General features: G+C 46.4%; 1 protein-coding gene across 1 annotated transcript in view; it reads right to left on the bottom strand.

Annotated features, from left to right (window-relative positions):
* Positions 1-921: 921 nt before the first annotated feature.
* Positions 922-25,727, bottom strand: part of MDGA1 (MAM domain containing glycosylphosphatidylinositol anchor 1) — an 83,755-nt gene continuing 58,949 nt past the window's right edge. Inside the window, exons 5-17 of the mRNA XM_020999531.2 lie at positions 25,081-25,213; positions 24,452-24,721; positions 20,429-20,758; positions 18,150-18,446; positions 15,620-15,898; positions 13,269-13,420; positions 11,316-11,493; positions 10,727-10,750; positions 9,905-10,057; positions 9,262-9,396; positions 3,083-3,213; positions 2,529-2,637; positions 922-1,316 (exon numbers count right to left, since the gene is read on the bottom strand). Of these exons, the coding sequence (XP_020855190.1) occupies positions 1,225-1,316; positions 2,529-2,637; positions 3,083-3,213; positions 9,262-9,396; positions 9,905-10,057; positions 10,727-10,750; positions 11,316-11,493; positions 13,269-13,420; positions 15,620-15,898; positions 18,150-18,446; positions 20,429-20,758; positions 24,452-24,721; positions 25,081-25,213 (2,283 nt within the window). The 3' untranslated portion in view covers positions 922-1,224. The remainder of the gene's footprint in view (positions 1,317-2,528; positions 2,638-3,082; positions 3,214-9,261; positions 9,397-9,904; positions 10,058-10,726; positions 10,751-11,315; positions 11,494-13,268; positions 13,421-15,619; positions 15,899-18,149; positions 18,447-20,428; positions 20,759-24,451; positions 24,722-25,080; positions 25,214-25,727) is intronic.

Below are 25,727 nucleotides of genomic sequence, written 5' to 3'. Positions count from 1 at the left end.
CTACACACAAGCAAAGCACCCCTCCCATGTCATAGTTCATGCTATTAAGAAATGGGGGAAGGGGTCTTCAACACAACTACATTCCTCCATCTCTTAGTGTCCAGCCTAGAGAAGATGGGTTCAAAATTACTTGTTACACAATTTATTCCCTCCTCTCTCACCACTCCCATCCCATTTGACCCCCTCTCAGATTCCACCAAAGTCCAAATGGAGGCCAGTCCAGGGCTCTATGTATAGATATGTTTAAGGAAAAGGGCAAGAAAAAGTGGCTTCTTCTAGTTGGTGTCAGGGTGGGGGCTCTATACAGCTAACTCAATCAACTGGGTGACTACCAAGGCATTCTGTGGATTATTCAGGTCTGGGACAGGGAAAGGGAAAACTCCAGCCCTTGTTAGGTAACTCCAGCGAAGAGGCCAGGAGAACCCCAGGCTGAAATAATGGATTTGGGGTTATTTGTGGATTTCTACATTCCAGCCCTCCCTCCCCAGTGTACTCTCATAACCCTTAAAAATTGAGAGTTGTTGGAAGCAGCCCCCCCCCCGCCCAGATAAAGCCAATACAGTCGGACCCTCTCTTGCCCAAGGGCATGAGGGAGGAGGAATTGAGGCACACCCAGCCAGGGCCCAGACACTTGCTTCTATCCAGGGTAGGCAATTACCTCTGTGCCATACCTGGTGCTGCCAAACTGCTGTTTAACTGTTAGGGAGAGCGGTAGGAGAGCAGGGAGACACACGGGGCAATAGGAGGAGAAAAGGAAGGAGAAGAGAATACTGCAAAAGGCCGCTGGGGAACACGGCCCGGCTGTCCTGCCACCAAAGTCCCTGGGGGTGGCTGTGTAGGCAGGCAGGGGTCCGTGCTGTGCCAACCAACCACAGTAGGGCAAGTCCCCTGTGTTTCCATGTTAAAGAAAGTTCTGGTAGCTCAGATAGAAACTTGTGCTTTAATATATATATATGTATGTATATATATAATGTGTGTGTGTAAGTGTGTGTGTATGTGTGTGTACGCACGTGTGAGTCAAACCAGTGTCTCCAGGATCTCAGGAGATGGGCTTCACCCACACTCTCCTCTTTTGTTCGGCCACCACAAGCTCCCCTCGATGGCACTATGGCCCTGTCCCCCTGGGCACCCCGGCTGTGGGGGGGTCAGTCTTTGGTACGATGTAAACACTTTGGTGTGCCGGGGGGCTGTGGAGGGGCATAGGAGAGGGTTGGACAGCGCTCATCATCTCAGCATTGCCAAGAGGAAGACGGTGAGGGGCCCAAAGAGCAAGGGGCCGGGTGGGCAGGAGGCACCACTGCCAGGCATCACCACCACTATGAGGGAGAGAGAAAGGAGACACACAATGAGCACGGGTAAGAATGCGTGCATCATGAGCAATGTATCTGTCTAGCCTAGAGAGCGTGGTGCCAAGGGATTAGGTGGCCTAGCAGCCTCCTAAAGCCCTGGCCTCCAATTCTCCCCTAATTCCTAATCCTCCTCTCTAATGACTCTGAACAGACTCACTGCTTAACTCGGACAAACATACTTAAACATACACACACACACACACACACACACACACACAGACTCATGTACATAACTACATTCATAAAGCTAGACTGTATGCATAGGGGCAGGAACTGAATGATTCACTCCTTTTTCTCTGCCACTGTGCCCAGTATGCCAGGCACATAGTAGGTGTTTAATAGTCACCCTGGAGAAACTTCTATTCTGAGGCCCTACTCTCATGTTTAGTGACTATCTCTCCAGGATCACCACTTTAGGAAGGATCCCCACCATCATTCTCTGCCTTCATGCCTGGATTCACTCTCTAGTGTCCAATCATACAAACTGAGACCTGGAAAAGACCTTAGCTTAAAAAGGCCAACATCCCCACTGCATCTGAGGCATCTCCAGTCATCCTGATAGATTATCTGGCCACTGGACCCAGATGGCTCTGGAGGACAAAGTGAGGCTAGTGACCTTGCACAGCCCTGCCTCACTTCAATCCAATTCACTTGCAAGTCATGACATCACCTCCCTGATGTCAAGGTCCTCTTCGAGAAGGAAGGACAAACAACAACAACAATAACAACAATAACAACCCAACGACCTTTCCCCCTTCACACTTTCCAGCTTCATTCTGCATTGTTCTATTTTCCCTCCTTGAGGGCAGGGACTGACTTTTTTTTTACTTGTTTGTGTATCCCCAGAGCTTAGCACAGTGACTGGCCCATAGTAAGCACTTAATAAATTTCCTTCCTTCCTTCCTTCCTTCCTTCCTTCCTTCCTTCCTTCCTTCCTTCCTTCCTTCCTTCCTTCCTTCCTTCCTTCCTTTCCTTTCCTTTCTTTCCTTCCTTTCTTTTCCTTTCTATTTCTTTCCTTTCATTCTTTCTTTCTCTTTCTTTCTATTCTCTTTCTTTTTTTTCCTTCCTTACTTTTTCTTTTTATCTAATAAAGTTGACTGAGTCAAACAAATCTGAACATTAACCCATCAGACTTTAATAACTTCCCTCTTAATTCTCCTCCCCCTCCGAGCCCCAAACCTTTGTTGGGATCCATTTGCTTCCTAGGACACTCTCCCTTCTTCAGGCTGACATCATCAATGGCAATGTCCCCCAAATAACCTGAGCCTCGAACCCCTTCAAAGATAATCTGGTGGGAAATGGGATGAGAGAAAAAAAAAAAGAAGAGGAGGTTGAGGAAGATACTGCCCGAGCAGAGGGTAGTTTTCCATCAATGCCCCCTCACTTCCCCTGGGCCCCTTTCAGCAGCAGCTCCTTCTCCCACCGTGTTCAGAAGAAACCCAACAAAATAATAAGCAGTCACAGAGAGGAGGGACTTCTCCTGTATGGAAATACTTTGAGTCATTTCAGCCGGTCCCCTGCCATAGGTCATGGCTCCTCCCCGTATCTTTACTTTGGTAACCAGTATGCGCAATGGTCTGGGGAGAATGCTCTTGCCTGGATGTGAGGACGGAGGGTGAACCAGGACAATATCATCCTGGTATAGGGTCTTAATATATAGTGACTGTGGAAGTGAAGGAGTTTTAAACTGTTGAGCCCCGAAAAGCCATGCAGAAAAACCATACCTTACTCACCTGGAAAGGCCCACTGGGGTTGATGGGCACATGAGCCTGCTGCCAGGAGTTACCCCTATTACCACTCAGGGACCATGCATGGGTCTCCAGGGCCCCTTTGTTCCGGGATCGCACCAGAAGATTGAGGGAACCTAGTTGAGGGGTGGGAGAGGAAGGAGGGATGGCCACTTAGGGGCTATCTTTGGGGGACAGGGTTGGTCCACATTCACGCCCCTTTTCCTCCTACTCCCAGTCCATGGGCACAGCCTGGTAGATGGAAGGAGTGGGGATACCCTACGTTCCCATACTGACCCAGAAGAGAAGGTACAGACAGGGCAGAGAGAATGTAGGGAAGAAGCTCTTTATCCTTGATAGAAGGAAACAGACTTGTTAGTTTGAAATTTTGGTTGACAGACTTGTTAACCCTCCACCAGGATTCATAGATCATAGATTGAGACTGGAAAGGACCCCAGAGGTCATCAAGTTGAACCCCGCCATTTTTACAGATGAGTAAATTATGGCCTAGAGAAGTTAGGGTCACATAGTTAGGTGGTGAAGTGGCTAAGATGCTGAAGGTGGAGTCAGGAACACCTGAATTCAAACCCAGCCTCAGACACTAGCTGTGTGACACTGGGCAAGTCTTTACCTTCTATCTGCCTTAGTTTCCTCTTCTGTAGAATGGGAATAATAATAGCACCTACCTCTTAGGGGTTGTTGTGAGAATAAAATGAGATAATGTTTGTAAAGGGCTTTGCAAAGGTGCTATATGTATGTTAGCTCTTATTATTATTATTATTAATAGTACATTTCTGAGAGAGGATTCAAAGCAAGGTCTTTTCCATCTAATCCAATAAGTTAGAATATGAATTTTATTTCAACCTTAGATAGGAAAAGACCAAAGGAAAGAAAAGCGTAGGGAAATGATTCACGAATGAAAAGGGAGGTATGGGGTGAAGTTCCCCAAACAAAATTTAGTTAAGGAAAAGGAATATGCCCTCTCCCCTCAACTTATGTGCAGTTACAATCACTCTGCGGCTTAATGTTAAGGAGTTTGTCCTCTAAACCTGATTGCTTCTATATAGCTAGATGCCAATTACTGAGATTAATGAATCCCTTGAAGGGGCTGTATGTATTCACATTTGCACTCTTTGAAGTTATGTGTATTTTATTTTTCTCCTTTAGGAAGGAAACAAGCATTTATTAAGTGCCTACTACAAGTCAGGCACTATGTTAACTAAGCTGCTTTAAAAAATATTATCCCATTTGATCTTTAAACAACTCTTCGAGTTAGGTGCTATTATTATCCCTATTTTACAGTTGAAGAAACTGAGGCAGCTCAGTGACTTGCCCAAGGTCACACAGAAAGTGTCTGAGACCGTTTTTAATGTTTTTTTTTTCAGAGACCATATTTAAACTGAGGTCTTCCTAACTCCAAGTTCTATCCACCATGCCACCTAGCTACCTCAGCACTACGAGTGGAGCCCAGAGGCCATCTGGTCTACTTTACAGGTGAGAAAACAGACCAGGTAGGTAGTACAGTCGAATTGGACCTGGAGATTTCATTGTCATAGCAAACTCCCACTACTAATGTAGATGGACATTTGTTCTCTAATTTATAGTCTTAGAGAGAGTAGCCTAGGACACTTGGGAGTTAAGTGACTTGCCCAGGGTCACATGGGTAGTATGTACCTGACACCAGCTTGCTGGCTCTGCTGCCAGCTCTGTATCTGCTCTACCAATTTAGCCTTTAATAGCTTAGCAAAAGTTCCTTTGAGAAAATTCCAACCTTGTCTGCAAAGGAAAGTTGTGGGGGTAACCAGAAAAGCATCAGGTTGGGGACCACAGCTTTAGAGTGGGGACAGACCTCAGCAATTATCTGGTTCCATGTTCTCATTTAATAGATGAGTGAGTGATTTGCCTGAGGTCCCGCAGGCAAATGCTGTAATTCCAGCCCAAACCATCTGCAGACAGATGCACTATGTCTCATTCACCCTAGGCTAGGGAACCATAGATAAGTCACTTAGTCCGAGACTCAGCTTCCCAATCTGTAAAATTAGGGGCAGAATAATAATGCTTGCCTTATCTACCTTGCAGGGTTGCAGGAGGAAATTGCTTTGGGAGATGCTATAGAAATATGAGTTGCTATTATTAGTGGAAAGAAAACACTGTACTGGGAGTTAGGCCACCTGAGTTTTGGGGGGGAAAGCTCCTAGTCCAGGTTTGAAGGACTCTGCTCTTTGGCATCAGTGAAAAGAGAATGTCCCCTGATGACCTAGAACAGGCTGTCCCTTATCATGTCCTCCCTGATTGTTAGAGCCCAATCCTTAGCTCTCTTTCCTGTCCCCTTTTCTTGGGAATCGCAAGATATTATAAAAAGCTGTAAGGGTCCTCAGAAATTAGGTGGTCCAACCTCACATTCAACTAATGGGAAAACTGAGTCTCAGAGAGGAGGCAGCAACTTGTCCAAAGTCACACATCAAGTTCATGGTGGAGCCAGGAATTGAAGCCAGTGTTCCTTCGAACCCCCAAGTCCTGGATTCCATTCCAGGTGTCAGAGAAGACATGCCTGGGGGCAACAGAACCCAGTATTCACCTGAGGGGGAAGGAAGCTTCCCTGCTTCCCCTTCTCAGGGTAGCTTAGCCACCTGAAGCATCGGACCTGAGCTGCTGTCTTGTTGGAGTAGGGACAAAGGGCTTGAACCCCAATCTGGCTCTAACTAACAAGGAAAAGGTTTGAGCCAGGACCACTGTCCAACTAGTGTCTCTCCCCAGCCTTTTTAGCATCAACCCTCTTTTGTATTATTCCCCGATGAGCTCTTTCCACTCCCAGCTCCCTCTCCCACCATCTAAGACTGAAGAAGAAAGAGCTGGCGCTGAGGGACAGGAAATCAATCATCTGTCAGAGAGGGGCTGGCTCTGGTGCCCGAGCACTGGGGCTGGCATTTACATGGCGCTGCCCACAGACAAAGCCGCACCAGCTGGGATGCCAGATAGGCCCCCCTCGGGGGGAGGGGGCCGCCAAATGTTACCTGCCTGGGGATGAAAGCAGTTGGCTTTAATCTGGCTGAGGTGGAGAGGGAGGGATGCTAGCCGTGGAAAGACACACAAAAAGCAAAGACAGCTGGTGCCCTGAAGCTGCCAGGCCGGATAGGGCATGAGTGGATGGCAGGCTTAGGGGGACAAGAGAAATAGCTAGGGACTTTGGAAAATGAGGAACTCCATAGAGATTGAGGGCAGGGTAAGAGTTCTGCAGACTAGAGACTTTAGGGAGGGAGAAGATGCTTCTACTCACTGCATACTGGTAGCCACAAAAGACAACATTGCAAGGAGTGGGGCTACCATGGTGTGATAGAAAAGAACATGGGTTGTGGAGTCAGGTCCTAAGTTCAAATCTCATCTCTATTACTTGTTGAAATTCTGGCTGTGCTACCTGGCTATGTGACCTTGGGCAAAACTCTTAAGTTCTCTGGGCCTCTGTTTCCTCATCTGTAAAAATGAGAAGTTTGGATGATAACCGTTGGGGTTCCTTTCTTCCAGCTCTAAATCTTATCGTTCCTATTTGGGGGCCAAGGGAAGGGGAGCACCCTCCTAATCATGTACCCATAACTTTAGGGATTTGTCCTGTTCCAGCCCCTAGAGAGGGTCTCTCCTACCTATGAGAGACAACCCCAAATTATAGTTTCCCCTCTCACATACAGTAATATATGTGTGTACGTAGGGATGTGCACACACACACACATACATCCCCTTCATTACCTTCCCTATGACCCAGCCTCAGTCCTCACTTTTCTGGTTCCAGGTTGGGAAGTTAGTCTCTGTTCCCCTAGATAACAATCAAATTCACATGCAGAGTTGTTGACCCTGTGGTTCTCTCTCTGACCTGTGCCCCCAAGGTATAGATGTTGGAGAGTGAGGGTCTCTTCCCTGGCCTAATCAGTGCCCCTAGCTCCTCTGAATAACTAATTCTAGATATGTTACCCAGAAATGTATTACAACCAGACCTAAGTCTCCTGCTCTCCTTGGTCCCTAGGGTTAATGGGCTATGCCATTGGGCAGTACAAGTTGCTCCCCAATGTATGAAGCAGGAGGGTCCTTTATTTGCCCTGCAGTAATCTCCTTTAATATTGGCCTCCTGGGCATGGCATTCCTGGCTTTGATGGCTATGGTATTCCTTCATCTATCTCAGACCCCAATGGGAGCGCCTAGAGAACCCCAGAGAGAGCCATTGCCCAATGGGACATCACTTCCCCCTCTTCCTGCCCCAGAGTCTACCTCAACCTTCCTGCCAATGCCTCCTGCCCCTTTCCTCTCCTGGAAAGACATTGAACCTTTATCTCCACACCTACCAGAGGGTACCCAGAATTCCCTCTCCTCCCTGATCCTTAGACTCCCTTCTCATTCCCCAATGATAATGGACCTCCCCTGTCGAGCAGATACATCCTGAGGACTCCAGGGACTTTCTACCTGCCCTGTAGCTGCACCTTTAGGATCTCAAAGTCTTTTCATCCACCCTGTATATTAATTGCATCGCCTTCTCTGGTTAGAGTGTGAACTTCATGAAAGCAGGGACCGTCTTCTTTTCTCTATCTGTATCCCCAGATTTTTGCACTAGGTTTGGCACACAGTAAGCACTAAATAAATGCTTTTTTATTCATTCATTCATCTCCTGTCACTATATGGCCATTGATGCTATCTCTACCTCCAGGCTTCAGCAATCTTTAAATCAGTATTTTCTCATCCAGCTCCTGGCTCTGCTACTATACTACCTGTGTGACATTGGCCAAGTCATTTCCTCTATCTCTCAATTTCTTTTATAAATGAGAGTTTTGTACTAGATAATGTCGAAGGTCCCTTGAAGCTCCAAAACACTCTAGTCTATGATCCCAAGGAGGACTATAGTGTAGTGAATGCTGGGACTGACATTGGTGTTCTGGGATAAAATCCCTTCTTTGATATGAGCTGTGCTCAAATGAAATAGTGTATGCAAAGTGCTATCTATATTTTAGTTATTATTATCCTATGAAGCTATGAATTCAGCAGATAAATAAAATGTATAAATGTTCAGCATTAATTATTCTTCTAGCTCCTGGAGCCCAAAGTAGAGAGAACAGGAAGAAAGAAAGGAAGGAAGGAAGGAAGGAAGGAAGAAAGAAAGAAAGAAAGAAAGAAAGAAAGAAAGAAAGAAAGAAAGAAAGAAAGAAAGAAAGAAAGAAGAAAGAAAGAAAAGAGAGAGAGAAAAGAAGGAAGGAAGGAAGGAAAGAAAGAAGAAAGAAAGAAAAAGAAAGAAAGAAAAGAAAAGAAGAGAAGGAAGGAAGGAAGGAAGGAAGGAAGGAAGGAAGGAAGGAAGGAAGGAAGGAAGGAAGGAAGGAAGGAAGGAAGGGGAAAAAACAGTTTTTGAAGTTTAAGAGACAACTAGTGCTGCTAAATGAGTAGAGCACTGGACCTGGAGTTAAGAAGACCTGAGTTCAAATCCAGCTTCATAAGTTTAATACCTGTGTGACTCTGGGAAAGTCATTTAACCTCTGTCTGCCTTAGTTTCCTCATCTGTAAAATGTAGATAATAATAGCACCTATTTCCCAGAGTTGTTGTGAGGATCAAATGATATATTTTTAAAGTGCTTTTTTGGAACTGAAACCACTATATAAATGCTAGCTATTATCATAAGTTCTAAAAAAAAATAAGGACCTTTGGTAGGTAAAGATTTGTGGATTTTGTAAAATTTTGCAGATTTTTAAACTAGTGACTGGCAAATACTGCTCTAGATAAATTCTGACTCACTTATTACCAGTGAGACCTTGAGCAAGTCACTTAAGCACTTCTCCGTACCCGAGCCTTGGTTTCCTCATCTGTAAAATGAAAAGATTGGACCAGGTGGCCTCTCAGACTCCTTCCATTTCTAGCCCTATGATCCTACATTTAGAAGACCTCTGAGGTTCACCCCAGCTCCAGACTTATGATCTTATCTACAATATTACGACTGTGACCTTGTCTTCTTCTCCTGCATCCTCCTATGTCCTTTACCCTCACAGAATTCTAATCTTCCTTTCAACCAGGGTTGAACACAAGCCCCCACCGCTCACTTAATAGAGCCATTCCTAACCCTCCACGGGAAGGTCGTGTGGCTACTTTCTCTTCACAGTCCTGAAACCATTCCACGTGGAGCCAAGATCATCCTTCCCTCTTTCTGCCCCAGACTCACCAATGTGCTTCCCGTACATGTGGTAGAAGAAGGAGACACAGTAGAGCTTAGCACTGATGTTATACAGCGGGCTCACAAGCCTTGCCCGGTCCCCCAATTCCCGGGGCCTGGATGTCTCAATAAACATGTAATAACCTTGAGAGAGAAGAGGGAAGAGATTGCTCACCACCACTTCAAAGTCCTCCTCTAGAATTTTTCCAAAGATCATCTTCTTCCCACCTGAGATAGCCTTCCTGCTTTCCATCTATCTTTTCCTCTTATACCAAAATCAACTTAGAATTCCTCCCCTCTAAGAAGCGTTCTCAAACTATACCCACCCAAACACCATGTCTCTCAGCATCAACTGGAGAGCTCCCTGAAGGCTGAGCAGTGTGCCTCCAGGCCTGTTCCCCTTCTTCCCGGTAGCAACAAGACAGCATGGTACAGTGGGAAAAAACATTCTTTGGAGTCAGAGAACCTGGGTTCAAATCTACCTCTGAAACTTGTTACCTGTGGTGACTTTGGCAAGTCATTTAACCTTTCTGGGCCTCAGTTTCCTTAACTGTAAAGTATGAAGGTTGGACTAGACTGTGTCTGAGGTCCCTTCCAGCTCAAAGATCCTATATTCTCTGAATTCCCTGTCCCCCCTTCTTCCTTCACTCACCCTCTGGAGTACCACTTATATCAGTAGGGGGGCCAGTGTTGGGGGAGCGTTTGGGGTTCTGGGTGAGGGCATTCTGTCGAGTCCAGTCAAAGTTGTCTGCCCGGTCCTGGGTGTAGCCACAGATCTTCTCATCCTCAAAGTGGCAGGTATTATCTAGGGGGAAGTCAAGAAAGAAGGAGAGGGAAGATGTACATGGAAGGGGAGGAGTGGGGCTGGAAAGGAATGTCAGCTGCTACCATTGTCCTTTCTCAGGACCTAATCTAATCACTCACTCTCAAGTCCTGTTTGATCCATAGCTCAGAAGCAAGTAGGCACATTAACATGTTTCTACACTTTTAGGGCTAAAGAAAACTAGGCAGTAGCACCTAAAGAAAATGGGACCACATACCTAAAGGAAATTGAGTCATCTATTCCCCTCACCAGCTCAGGAAGACAAGGAAAGGGACACTCAGAGGGAGGGATAAAGAGAGAGGCAAGGAAAGGTAGGGCAAACATAAAACCACAGCTTTAGGTTAAAAGGCCCAATGCCAAAGTAGAAAGTGATGAGATTCCTCCATTAATGAAGTAGTGCTCAGTCTAACCTTAGTGTCCTGGGTCTCCTCTTCCCAGTTGCTTTCTGGCTATCCTTCTCTTCACCGAATCCTAACCCTTTCTTTGATCTCTTAGAGACAGAGAGAAAATCCCAGACAGCTTTTCCTGCCTCTAATGAGAACCTGAATCCAATGCCATCCTGACCTTGGAAACCCTCACCACCTCCACCACCACCACCACATCACCAGGGAGATGTCAGAAATGTGCAAAAGAAAATGAAAGGACCCTCACCTGAGAGGTTTGGAGAGTTGGTTGCTGAGAAAACAAAGCAGAAACACAAAATTAGAGCCTTATATTAGTATTCTCTTGCTGTTGTAAAGATGGGGGGGTGGTTATGGGGCACTTAGAAACTAAACACAAGGTTGGACTAGAACCAGTGCCTGAGGGGAGAGAGGGCAGGACTGGAAAGGTTTCAGTGCATTTTGACGAGAAATAAATAGCATGCAAATCAAACGAGATTCAAAATATTATGCAAATCCACACGCTTGCCTGCATGTGTGTGCAAATAAGTCCATGGCTCAAGCATTATATGTATCTGAACTGCAAAGCTGATCAAAAAGACCTAGCTAGCCTGATTCTATTCCTGTTTCCGGAGTCAAGCAGCCTGGAAACAGGTGTGGGAAGGGTCTGCCCTGGGGAAGATGCTACTCTGGAGAGAAAGGGACTCTTCAAGGGAAGCTGTGAGAGTCTCCACATAGAGCAGGGGAGATAGAGTAGCCCCCAGCCCTCCATAAAGCTGAGGGGAAATAGTACTTTGGGACAAAAGAAGTGGATCTCCTTCTACCCCCTTTCCCCCATGCTCAGTCCCCCAGCCACCTACGCTCCATGTATCGGATAATGCGGGCAGCCATGTCTCCAGCCCCAAAGGTGGTGATGGGTGTGAGGCGGACCTCATAGCTATGGGGCACCTTCAGGTCAGTCAGTATGTATTCAAGCAACTGCCCCTTCTCCACTCGGCGAACTGGGATTGGCTTCGTTACAGACGTCCGAAGGCTTAGCTGGGGACATAGGCATTAGGGTCCCCATCAATTATGGGCTCTTGAGCCCCTTCTTCCCTTCCTCCCCCCCCAACATTAGCCCCGACTCTCCAAGGATGCCCTCAGTGGCATGGTGTAATGGAGAGAGCCTATGCTTTCATACACTATCCTTGTTTGTCTTTGTATATTGAAATGTTTATTGATGACTAAAGTATTAATAAAAATATAAAAATTAAAGTGAATAAGGCATGGAGAAATTAGCTCTCATAGAAAATGAAATAAAAACTAAAACTGCAGAACCCACTGCTCATGGCTGTCATTAACCATGGGGAAAAAAAAGGAGTCCTGAATTGGAAATCTTGAGAGTTGAGTTTGAATCCAAGCTCTACTACAAACAAGCTGTGTGACATTAGGCAGAGCATTTCTCATCTTTGGGACTCCATCTCCTCCTCCATCCAAAAGGGATAATAAGCTCCAACTAGACTACTTCACTGGACTGTCATAAGAACTATTGAGACAGTGGATGCACCTAGTGCTACACAAATACAAAATATTCACCTTGATTCTCTTGTAACTCTAAAGCCCAATAGGTAAGATAATAGATTTAGAGCTGAAGGGACCTTAGAGACCACTCTTCATTTTATAGATGAGGAAACTGAGGCATAGAGAAATTAAGTGACTTTCCCAGGGTCACACAACTAAGGCAGGACTTGAATCCAGTTCTTCCTGACTCTAAGTCCAGTGTCCTATCCACTATGCCAGAATAGGGGAGAGAGCTTAGTGTGTCTGAGCCCCTGTCATCAAAATCTCAGAGACTAAAGACAGGCTTCTCTCTTCATTATCTCTCTTTTTTATTCCCTTTAAAAAAAACAGTTTATTCTGAATTTAATAAGTAAAATGAGCATTTCCATAACATAGTAGAATAGGAAAAGAAAAGATGCTTGTATAGCCATAAGCTCTTTGTCTTGTGAGAAAAGCTGGTATACTCTCACATACACACATCACTGATCTAAGTTCTTTGATTAATGACCAACACAGGCCAGGATGTATCATTTCTTTTAGTCACAACTGAGGGAGTATGAGGTGGGATGAGACATACGCCAGGGTCCCCAGAGTTTGTGCTGTCTTCCTGACTCTGAAAAGACAGATGCCAACCTCAGGTGAAACATATTGGTTTATCTCACTGCTTTTTGGTCAGTCTTTCCCAACCCTCCCTACACCCTCAATCCCATGAACTCAGACATCCTTCAACACCACAAGAATCATGGGACACAGTCACATTCCTCACCCAGCCTCTTTCTTTTTAAATTAAGGTGGGACCTGTGATATTATTGACATAGAGAACTTCCAATGAGAAAACTCCCCATGCTAATGAAGATCAGCACTGCATTTGTAACTAGAGAAGCAGTGTAGTGTTATATAATGTATAACATCCAGGAAGATCCGAGTTCAATCCTACCTCTGATAATGTCTACATTACCTTAGGCAAGAGACTTCCCTCTAAGTCTCAGTTTCTTCATCTGTGAATGAAAGTGTTAGACCCACTCTAAATCTGTTACCCTAGAAACATAAGCCTTAAAGAGTTTCCTGGGGACATTGCAAGATTAAGAGACTTGCCAGGGTCACACAAGCCAGTATGCATCAGAGGTGGGACTCTCCCAACTTCTTAATGAGGATTCTGGGGGGTGCTAGCTCCACTCTGCAGTCCCATGTTCTTGTGGGGACAAGGACATTCTTTCCCATCCTCACTACACCCCTTGCTGCCTCCTCTGCTAGCCTGTATGTATCCAGCCCACCTGGCGGACGTCCAGCCGGTAGCTGAGGACAGGATCCACGGCGTCAGGCTCCTTCTGCGTCCACTGAAGCACGTAGGAGTAGTTCTTGGACAGCTTGTGGCTGCGGGTGGGGTTGGGGGTGTCGTAGTAAAACTCCGGGCTGTAGGCTTTGGCTGAGAGGGTGGGTGTGTGGAAGGGGGTTTGGGGCCATGGGGGACAGGGAAGGACAGGGTAGAGACAGAGGAGGAAAGGGAGGAGTTTGGGGTGAGACAGAGAGGGAAGAGAGGGGATAGTTGGGGGATACAGAATGAAGAGAGAAGATAGTTGGGGAGACAAAGAAGAAAGAGGGATCCAGGGGAGTGAGGAGGAGAAAGAAAAGAAGGAAAGGACATAGTAAGGAGAATCAAGAGGGCAGAAGGGGAAATGGTTAAGAGGAATCAAGAGGAGGAAGAATAGAGGAGACAGAAATGAGGGGGGAGAATTGTGGGGAAACAGATGGGATATTAGGCAGAAACAGGAAATGGAGAGAGGGAGGGAGAGACAGAAAGGGAGTAAGGGAGATAGGGAGGAGTATAGGGAGAAGAGGGGAGAGGGGAGGGAGGTGGGAAATGTCACAGGGGCCCTCTGGCTGGTGAAGGGGAGGGAGGGGAAGGGATGAGGAAGGTGACCAGTGATCTGAGACCCCAGTCCCTCAACCACCCAGGGTGTTGGACACCCTGGAAGGTATGTGTGTGGGTAAGGGTGAAGGAGAATATTCATACAACTGCTGGAGATGGTGACCAGGCAAGAGAGGGGTGGGGAAAGGCCAGAGGCTGGAGGTGTGGGAGTGGGCACACTAGGTGCCTTTCCACAGTGTTTAATGCCATTTGGGCATAATGTCATTATGATGTATTGAATCTCCTTGAATGGAAGACATAAGAGAGGAGTCTGGGATGCCCCCCAAAACCTTGTAATTCTCAATTCTTACAACCCCAAGGAAATCATTTCCCTCCCTCCCAGTCCCTCTATGCTTCCCCCAACCCACCAACCAATGGGTCCCCAGTTCTGTTGAAGCCCAGGTCAGCAGCCCAAAGATAGCACCCAACCATTCCAACCTGGCTTGCCAGGGATTGGGTCAGAAGGTTCGAGAAGAAAAAAAAGAAATAGTCATCAGGGCTACAGGAAGAGAGGGGAGGGAGAAAAGCGAACACCAGGTGAGAAAGGAAGGGAACTGGGAACAAGAAGGGAGAGGGAAAAGAGCTGTGGAGATAATGTAGGAGAGACAGGAAGAGGCTGGAGGGACATAGGGTAGAGGAATAGGTATGAGGTAACACTAGGGAGGATAGGGTTACCGTACACGGAGGAGCGGGATAGAGACGAAGAAACACTGGAGAGAAGGGAAAGGGCTATGAGGGAACACCGAGGGACAGGGACGGAAGAACACCAGGGAGAATGGGGCGGGCGGGCAGAACTGGAGGAAAGAGGGAGGCTGGGTTCACTGCGGGGAGAGGGGAGGGACCCGGGAGACACCAGGGAAGAAGGAAGAGGGAAGGGAAGACAACTATGGAATAGGATAGGGAACTGGAGGGTACTCGGCAGGGGCTGAAAAGGAAGAACTGGAGGGCACCGAAGGGAAGGGGGAAGGACAGAAGAGGGAAAGGGTGGGTGTACAGAGAAGAGGCTCGGGAACATAGGGGAGAGGGGAGGAGACTAGAGATACTAGGGAAGGGGCTGGGGCACATTGCGGGGAGAAGAGAGGGAGCGGGGGAGGGGGACACGGGAGGGGACTAGAGAGATTTCGTGAATAAAGTGTCCTTTATTATGAAGTAATACGAAGTACAAGCTAAAGTATTTGTTGACTGACGGACCAGTGAAGTGTCCGCATTATATTGTGGAGAATAACCAGCCAGAAGCTACTTTTGCTGCTCAAGTCTGGAGTTCAAACCCTCGGTATTTGACTTGTAGCTTCCATGTAGAGAAATAAAAAAAAAAAAAAGGAAGGAGTGACCGAAGGTGAGCACTAAACTCTCCTCCTTTGGCCGACAGGTCAGAGGCATCGGGGAGGAAGGTGCTGATGGAGGGGGAGGGGCTGAGATGAGCGAAGGACCACTTAGTGGAGCAGGACTGAGATTAAACTGGAGAGGGCAATGTGGAGTGAGTGACGGGGAGAGATAAAGTTGAGGAATAGGGACCTGGACTGGGAGATAAGAACTGGACTTAGACATAGAGAGTGGGGTGAGAGGTGAAGACCTTGACTGAGGGATAGCGATTGTGCTTTCGAGACCAAGCTTAGTGGCAGCCCTTTGCCAGGAAGAGACAGCCCAAACTGAGAGAAGGGCAAACCGGAGAGGAGGGCACCGTTTGGGGAAGGGGAACAGGTGAAGGCCACTCACCGGAAACCTGGAAGAGGCAGGAGGCGGCGCCCACATCGTTGGAGATGGTGCACTCATAGCTGCCGCTGCTGTCGCGGGTGAGGGGGTCAAGGCGCAGCTCCGCGTGGTCCGGGGCTTCACTGGGGGGAGCGGGCGGCGTGGGTAGGAGGTGCCCGTTGAAGCGCCACACAGCAGAGGCGATGCGCAGGGGGCTACCTCGAAGCAAGGTGCAGCGTAGCAGTACAGGTCGGCTCAGGGCCTGGCGCACGTCCTGGCTGGTTGGTTCCACCACTGGAGGGACTAGGGGGAGATCGGGTAGGAGGGGTACACCACAAGGTTAGCAGGAGTCCTCCTCCGCTCCTCTTACTCCTCCCTCTCCCCAAGCCAGTAGACTGGAGGGGAACTGGCATAGTGTAGGGGTTGGGGTTTTCTCTAGGAGGACGGCTATAGAGTAGAATCTGGGGCTCCCTGAGGGGAAATGACAGCATATATACATACATGCATGCATATATATATGTATATATATATATATATATACATATATATGTGTGTGTGTGTGTGTGTATGTATATATATATATATATATATATATATATATATATATATATATATATATATATATATATCTCCATAGCATAGGAACGGATGCTCAGGCACTCATATACACAAATGCACGTATACAGATACATATACACACGCACACCGTCAGCAAAAAGAGATACACGCAGATGCAGGGGTAAACAGACATAAATAGAAAATTTTTCAATAAACACACGCAGCAGAACACCCTCAGAATTATAGAACCTCGGGGCTTGGGGGAATGGAGACTTGAAGTCTATTTAGTCCAAGCTGAACCTCAATACATATGACATCCCTAGGAAGTAGTCATGGAGCCTTCTCTTGAAGATCAAGGGTTAGATGGTGACTTTATTACATACAATACAAAAAAAAAAAAAAGGTATCTGTACTCAATGGAGATTCCCAGTTTCCAGTATAATTCTCTCCTTCTCTTCTGCGATACATATGGAAGTGTTCATTTTAGTTGGTGTTTGTTGAGTTCAGAATAAAAATAAAATGAAATGAAAACAAACTCAAAACAACAACAAAAAGATCGCTATTAAGAAGGAATCAGCTATCTCTTGGGTTGGGTAGTTCCAATTTTGTAGCAGTTTTTCCTCACATGGAGCCTAAAACTGCTTCTGCAGCATTCATGCATTTCCTCTAATTCTACCCTCAGACCAAGCAGAAACAAATGTTATCCTCATTCACAAAACAGTCCATCATATACAGAAAATGCAACCATTTCTCCACAACTCTTCTCTTATTCAAGCTAACTAGCTCCATGGCCTTTAGCCTATCTTAATATGGCATGAGTTCAAGACCTCTCAGCATTCTGGTTGTCCTCTTTCAGATTCTCTCTGGTTTATTGGTGTCTGTCCTAAGGGGTACCCAAAAGTGAATGAAATATTACAGATATGGGTTGACCTGGGCAGAGTACACTGGGACTTGTTGCCTCTCTTGTTCTGTATACTGTTCCTCTTAACACAGTATGAAATTACGGCAAGTTTTTTTTTTTTTTTTTGGTGAGGGGGAGCCATGTGATGCTGTTGACTCTTACTGACTTTTGCCAAAAACTCAGATTTATTTTTCAAATGAACTGTTTCACTCATCAAATCTCCTCAATTTTGTAATTGTGAAGTTGATTTTTTGAACCCAAACATAAAAATTTACATTCATTCCTATTAGATTTTCTTAAAAGATTTGGCCCAATTACAAACATACCCTGATGTGCACTTGTACACACACATCATAAGCACACACAGATGCTCACATGCACATCTGTACTTAAATACACACACCTCACACCTCTCCCCATTCGCATTCACCAACATTTTCCTAGGATTCAGGATAAGGCTTCCCACACCATAGCTGATGCTCTTGACTGACTGACAAACCTCCAAGGAAATACACACACCTTTCCCACCATTCCCACTGCCTAGGGGAACTCTTCCCACAGATCTGCCCCAGGACCCATGCTGAGTTTCCTAAGAATGCCAGGTGTGCATGAGGATTTTAGATTGAGGAGATGATGTTTTCAAGACATCTTGGGCTGTGAGGTCCTTGATGGCAGGAACTCTGACCTTTATTTTTGTATATGGTGCTTGGCACATAGCAAATGCTTAGCAGTCAGTTAACAAACTTTTATTAAGCCAATTCTATGTGCCAGGCACTGTGCTAAGCTTGACTGGTTGATCAGTGATAGAGATATATAGACTTGGGGTATCAGGGCTGGGATGTCTCAAGGAGTTGGGGTTGGGCTACCTATACGTTGCTAAACTGGGTTGTTGGTTGAAAAGTGAAGGGGGGGTCATGGAAAAAAGTTATTGAGGGAGAAGTGTTGGGAGTGGAGTTCCAAGAGCCAGGAAAGTTGACAGCAGCACTCTCCTGGCAAGACAGTTGAACTGTGTTGTTGGGTAAGAGAGTTTCGGGTGGGGGAACCTCAGGGGTATATTCAGTGGGTGTCTTGAAGATGCTTCCAGGAGACACTCACACTGCACATTGAGCTGCACCTGTGCCTCCCGGGACCTAACATTGAAGCCATTGTACCGAGCGGTCTGACAGCGGTAGGTCCCACTCATCTCCCGGCTCACTCGTTCCACCCGTAGCTTCCCGTCTGGTGTCTCCTCCATGGTAGCTCCAGAGGGCAGCAGGCCAGCCTCCTTGTCCACTCGGGACCACAGCACGGGTGGTCTGGGCTTCCCCCGAACTTCACACTGTAGCTCCACGGAGGACCCTTCACGAACCATCACCACTGACCTGCCCTTGGGGACGCTGATTGTGGGGGGCACTGCAAAGGTGGGTGAGGAGGATCAGAGGGAGAACATCCCACCACAGTCTTCCCTTCCATGACTTCCCAAGACTCATCCCCTGCCCTAGAGCTGACATTTACATAGTGCTTTAAGTTTTCAAAGTGCTTTAGGTAACATCTCACTTGACTTTCACGATAACCCTGGGAAGGAGGTGTTGTTATTATCATTGTTATTATTCTTCCTATTTTATAGGTGAGGAAACTGATGCTGAGAGATTATGTCACTTGCCCTGTCTAGAAAATTAGTGCCCAAGGCAAGATTCACATTTAGGTCTTCCTGACTCCAAGTCCAATGCACTATCCATTCCACCAAGCTGATTTCCTCGTTGTCCCCATAATGGTGGAGGATTCATGCAATAATGTGCTGCTTGGACACTGACTGGAATAAGCTGCCCACTGTACTCCATTCACCAGGGATGGAGAACCTGTGGCCTCGAGTCCACGTGTGTTCTTCTAGGTCCTTGGGTGCAGCCTTTTGACTGAGTCCAAGTTTTACAGAACAAATCCTTTTATTAAGGGGATTCATTCTGTGACATTTGGATTCAAAGGGTCGTACTTGAGGAGCTAGAGGGCCACATGTGGCCTTGAGGCTGCAGGTTCCCCGCCCCTGAATCCAAATCTTACCTGTTTCTCAAGGCCTAAATCAAGTCCTTCCTCATTCAAGAAGCCATCCCTGACTACAGCAGAACACAAGCATCTTTTCTCAGGCGCAGGTTTGTGCTGTGTTCATCCCTGCCAGGAAGCAATGTGGCATAGGGGATAGAGAGCTGACCCTGAAGCCAGGAAGATATGGGTTTGAGTCCTGACCCTGACACATTGTCTGTGTGACCCTGGGCAAGTCACTTAACATCTCAGATAACTCTTTGAGGCTAAATTGCAGAGAAGGTGCCCAACTGCAATTGTAGGAAGTTCCTCTCCCTGGAGTTCCCAATATCTGTGAAATCACAGGTCCAGTTATTATTCCTATCATTTCAATAGGCTGAAACGCTCATTTACTGAATCAAAGAATTTAGAGATAAAAGACACCTTTGAGATCTCGCTCCTTCAGAGCAGGAAATTGAGACTTAAAGGGAGATGTTCTATTGTAATGGGAAGAACATTGGATTTGCAATCAAAAGGCCTAGGTTCCAATTCTGATATTGATTAGTGAGTTGGCCTTTGAGCCAGGGAGACCTGGCTTCAAGTTCTGTTTCTGATACATACCTGTCTCTGTAGGACCCTAAGCAAGTCACTTAACCCTTTCTGTCCTCAAGATAACTCTCTGAGACAATAACTTGCAAAGAAGGTGATGACCTGCATGGTTAGAGGAAGTTTCCCAAATAGAGTTTCCTATATCGATACCTATGTGATCTTATAAAAATTATGTAACCTCTCTGGGCCTCACTTTCTCCATTTGTAAACAGGAGGCTGGACTAAATGACCTCTAAGTTTCCTTCCAGCCCTAAATCTATGAGGTGAAATGACTTGTCCAAAGTCGCACAGAGATAGGAAGTAGTAAAATACGGATTTAAACTCCACCACAATTCTTTTCCTGGAGGAAATTGATTCAAGTTAGAGTGGGAAGCAGGAGTTTTCATTATCCTCTTCCTCTCCCCACCCTCTTCTTGCCCCACCCCCCACCACATACACTCTGAATTTGAGAGAAATCAGATGATGCCTATGGAGAGACAGGGAAATTTCTTTACCCAGTCACTTAAATGATTCCCCATCCCTTATGTGATCCCTCATTCTCCTTTCTCTAGGATGACCTTCCTCTCTTCCATCATGTAATCTTTCTTCCTCACTTTCGCTAAGCTGTGCCCCAATTTTCCTTCCACAAGGTAACTGCCCATCTTCCTTTCCCCCTGAGCAATCCTCTCATTTCCCCAGAGTCACCCTCTCATCCTTCCTTCCCGTGGGTAAGCTCTTTCTTCATCCTCCCTTCCCCTGAGTGCCTTCTATTGCACCTGCAGGATGCTAACCTGTCTCAGAAGAGATGTTGACCTCTACACTAAGGTCTGGCACAGGTGCACCCTGAAAGGAGGCGACACACAGGTAGGTGCCATAGTCACTGAAGCGCAGGTCAATGAGCTCCAAGCTGCTAGTGACAGCAGGCAGCTCCGGGTCATTGCGAGTCACCAGCAATCGGTCAGATACCCGGGCAAGCTTGCCGTTCTTGTACCACTGGTACGACACCTTCTCCTGAGGCACAGCATCCACGTGGCACGAGAGCTTCAGGTCCTGACCCAGCTGAATACTCTCACTCTCCTTGATCACATCTGGCGTGATTTGGAACGTGGCGTTCCTCATTGCTGTAAAGATAACAGAGGTGTGCAGGGAAAAAATACCGGAGAAATTGCATTTCCTCAGAGGCCAGAGATCCTATAAGCAGGGACTGTGCCATTATATTTTAAAAAAAAAGTGTTCTCCCAGAAGGGCAGGAACTGGGTCTCTTAACAGACCAGAAGCTATCTGAGTACAGAGACTGTATCACTCCCATTAGAGTGTTAACTCACTGATGAAAGGGATTGTAAATGTTCTGTCAGACAAAGAATCTAGCCCCTGGATTCTAGCAGTGTTGCACTGTGGAGTGACTGCTAGCTACAGGGTTCAAGGACCTGGGTTCAAATCCCACTTCTAATGCTCACTGTCTTTGTGATCTTAGGCAAATCTATCTATCCTGGGCCTCAGTTTCCTCATCTGTAAAAATGAGGGGGTTGGAATATATAACCTTGGAGGTCTCTTCCAAGTCTATCTCTATGATGCCATGACTATTTCCTTGTACAGAAACCACTACATAACTCCTTTTGAAAACTGTTCTGCTTTTAAAAAAATTTTTTTTATCTCTGAAACAAAAGGATCTGCCTCTTTAAAACATTAAAAGCATGTTTGAAGGATGCTGGAAGTCTGCTTAGAGTTGTTAATGGATGACCTTAAGTATTTGATGTAAATTAAGATTTTAAACCAACCCAGACTTCAAAGAGAAAGAGAAATGAGCCAGGTGGAAGAAAAAAAGAACTCTTCCCATTGGAAATACACAATAACAGGGAAGTCATGGGAAATGTGGTATGTTCCTAACTGTGATCACCCTAGCCGTTTCTGATCCTGAAAGGGCCAGTTTCTTTGGAGATAGAGAGGGGCTGTGTAGCTGATCAGAGCTGATCTCCATCTAGTAGAAGGAAAAAGCGTTGCCACCAGGATCCTCTTAGTTAAAACTAGCTGTAGAAGAGACACTGTGATAGCAATTTACTGCAAGAGCCAGGAAGCTATCTTCAAGCCCCAAACCCATGGTGCTTCGAGGGAGAGGGAAATGTAAAAGATTCGTCTTTAAAGCAGAGTAGGGAAAATTAGGATTAGATGATGCAATTGTTGATAAAAATTAAATTTTGTAAGGAACATTCATGAGTGCTTAATAGCATCTTGATATTTATATTTCATTAAATCTTGCTGTCTCTCTACAGTAATAATAATTGCCCATTTATATGATGATTGAAGTTTACAAAGTATTTTTCTCACATTAGTTCATTCTAATGTTTTGTTATAGAGTTATATACTCTCATGAAAGACAGCCTGACAGTAGTGGTTAGAGAATTGGCCTCTCTGGGTTCAAATGCTACCTTTGACACATACCTGGCTGTAGAACTCTGGGCAAGACACAACCTCTAGTCCAGTGATATCCAATTCAAATAGAAACAGACCCTTGTGGCTGCATATTGACTTAGAAAAACCACAAATGAACATTACCTATGCATTATTGTAGGGTAGCTAGATGGCTCAGTGGATAGAGAACTAGGCCTTGAATCAAGAAGACCCGAGTTCAGAATCCAGCCTCAGACATTTATTAGCTGTGTGACCTTGGGCAAGTCACTTAACCTCTGTTTGCTTTAATCCACTGGAGAAGCAGATGGCAAACCACTTCAGTATCTTTGCCAAGAAAACCCCATGGACAGCATGGGCATGCTATGGTCCACGGAGTCACAAAGAGTCAGGCAAGACTGATCAACAACATGCTGTATTTTTATTTTATTAAACATTTCTCGATTACATTTGAATCAGATTTCAGCAGCTGAGGACTTTGTGCAACTCTGCCTCACTTAAATCCAGTTCACCCAGGAGTCAAGACATCACTCCATGATGTCTTTGGCCCTCTTCGAAGGACAGACAGTAGCAGCAGGCTGTGTTGGGCTCTGAGTAGGACACATCTGGCTCTAGGTATCTCTCTAAGACAATAAGTTGCAAAGAAGGTACTGACCTGCATTGTTAGAAGTTTCCATATAAGGTAATTGGGGAGATAGGAGCACGAGCAGCCGGGGGCGGTAGTGGTGGTAACAATCAATAAACTGATAACTACCCAAATTGCAGGTAGATTGCTGCAAGGAGAGGGGGGAGGGGGGAATTTCTTGATATTTAATAGACAAATCTTTAAATGCTATTGGCAGAGGGCAAGGAGCATGGGAGGGGAGCCAATTTTACAGAAGCAAGAAAGTGAGAGGGTGGAGACAAAGTCAGGGAGAGGATATGAGAGGCAGGGAACATGGCAGCTGGCCACACTAAGACCAATTTGGTGGGAGCAGAGCTAGTTAGACTGGGAAACTAGGGGTTTCTTAGCTTAGGATAAGAATCCCAAGCTCTGAACCTTGTTTCTCTGTTCAAAGGATCGCTGGACTTTGAGCTGAAAAGAACCTTCGGAATCAACTCTTTTATTTTGTGGACCATAGTTCATGGATGGAGCGCTGGAGGAAGGGACCTCAGAAACCATCTAGTCTACTTTTCCGATGAGGAAATAATTGAGACCCAAGGAGGCAGCTAAGGTAGCACAGTAGGTAAGATCACTGGACCTAGAGACAGGGACCTCAGAAACCATCTAGTCTACTTTGCCGATGAGGAAACTGAGACCCAAGGAGGCAGCTAAGGTAGCACAGTAGGTAAGATCACTGGACCTAGAGACAGGAAGACCTGGGTTCAAACAGACATTTACAATCTGTGTGACTCTGGGCAAGTCACTTAACCTCAGTTTCCTCATCTGTAAATTGAAGATGATGATAATCTCTCAGGGTTGCTGTAAGGATCAAAAGGGATAATATTCATAAAGCAACATGCAAACTTTAAAGTGCTATATAAATGCTAGCTAATATTATTAAATTACTTACTCAAGGTCAATACGAGTAGTAAACATCAGAAAACTAAGGTCCAGACTTCTCTGAACTTACCCAACTTACCCAAGCCAAGTCCTCTGACACTCAAACCAATACTCTTTCCACTACCCTACATGGCCTTCTATTAGTTCTTTTTAAAAATCTTCTATCCTTCCATTCATAGGGTCACCAGAGCTAAAAGGTACCTCAAAGAACATCTGGTCAACTTGATCATTTTACAGTTGAAGAAACTGAGGCCCAGAGAGGTTAAGGGACTCACCCAAGATCACAGAGATAGCATCAGAAGTCAAATTCTAACTCAGGTCCTCTAACTCCAGAAAAAGTGCCCTTTCCACTGTACCACAAGGCTTCCCTACTAGGAATGTCCTTTTTGAAAAGCCCAGCCTCTGTATCACAGGCACTAAGAGGAATTCTTGTGAAGGCCCTGCCACCACTCCCAAAAAAAGAGATCTAGCAAAAGTTGAACTAAGCAGAGAAAAGGGGGAGGGAGAACTTTAGTAAGTGGGGCTGGGCCAAAGGCATGGCTGTGAGGGCAGATTTCCTTCTTGTCTGGGATTCTTTTCTCTTCTCTGACTTGCTGAGAGTTGTTTGTAATCAGAGATTGAGACTGTAATCACACTGGGAGCTCCCTGAGGTCAGGGTCTGTGGGTGGGACCTCTCTGAATATAGATTGTATGTTACCATCAGACCGGGAGCTCCAGGCTATACGTCCCCATCAGACTGGGAGTCTCCACCCCCCACCCTGAGGGCAAGGATTGGATGTCCTCCCATTGTATTTTTCCTCTGGTTTTCCTTTCTGGACACCAGTTGGGTTCCCTTATCCCACCCCCAATGGAAATAGTCACTTACATCGAACCAGCAGGTTGACTGTCTTCTTGGCGGGGTTACCCACATTATTAATAGCCGTGCAATTGTAGTAGCCAGAGTCCTGGGCTCGAACAGATGGGATGGTGAGGGTGCCACCCTGGGCCCTGCTGCCTAGAGGTAGGGCACCTGGGCCATGGGACCATATCACCTGGGGCTGGGGATTGCCTCCAGTCAGGAAACAGTGCACTGTCACATTCTCCCCAGGGTTCACCACCAAGGTCTCATTCACTGACAGCTTCAGGGCAGGAGGTGCTGGATAAGGCAGTAGGAAGAAGGGAGTAGAATGGTTACTGGGGATTTGGGAAGGGGGATTAGGGAAGAGGAGAGGAGATTGAGAGAAACTGGAAGAGAGAGGAGGGGATTGGAGGATGCCTGAGGGGAGGAAAGAGGGCTGGGAGACACTGAGGGAGAAGGGAAAGAATTAAGAAACATCTTGAGAGGAGACAGGGCTGGATCTGGGGAAAACTGGGCAAGCAGGGAGGGGATTAGAGGATACATGGGGATGGCAGAAGGACCTGGAGGGACACCAAAGGATGGTGGAAAGGAGGACACTAGAGACATTAGAAGGACACAGGGAGAGGACAGTACTGTGCCACACTTTGATGTCCTACCTGTGGTGTTGGTGAGACGGAAGGTAATGGCCTTGTCAGGAATGCCACACACATTCCGAACAGACACCTGGCAGGTGTAGCTGGCATAGTCCTGGGGCCTCAGATTCTTCAGCTTTAGAACCTTGGTTTCCCCCTGGAGAGGGATCGTGGATAGAGCATAGTGGTAGTATCCACTGGTATCCACTGAGGAGTCTGGGACAGACTGGATGAGTCATACAGTCTAAGGGATTGTACTGGGCTCTAATTCTGTCTTCCACACCTTCCCAGCCACCAGTCATCCTCAAGGGGCCCCAATCCAGTGTGAAATACTATACACACCACACCGTCTACAGGACTTCCTCCTTTCTCACTGTACCAGTTGTGCTCACTGTACCAACCCTCTATCCATGGAGCCATTCCCTGGCTTTGAGGTTGCCCTGTAGCAAACTCTCCCTCCGTGGAATGAACAGATGGACCCCAGTCCCCTGCCTCTCCATCAAATCTATAAGCAATATCAGAAGCTAAAGAGAGGTCTATACTTCTCCCTCCCTGTCCCTTACCACACTCTGCCTTCCCCAGCATCCACCTCCAGCCTCTTCCCTCCAACATACATCACTAAACAATCTAATGACCAGACCACACTCAGAATTTATTAAGAATCACCACAG

Source organism: Phascolarctos cinereus, unplaced genomic scaffold, assembly GCF_003287225.1.
Source record: "Phascolarctos cinereus isolate Bilbo 61053 unplaced genomic scaffold, phaCin_HiC Scaffold_5;HRSCAF=322, whole genome shotgun sequence".
Taxonomy (NCBI): domain Eukaryota; kingdom Metazoa; phylum Chordata; class Mammalia; order Diprotodontia; family Phascolarctidae; genus Phascolarctos; species Phascolarctos cinereus.
The sequence above is the reverse complement of the archived record's forward strand: the minus strand, read 5'-3'. Positions and strand labels throughout refer to the sequence as shown.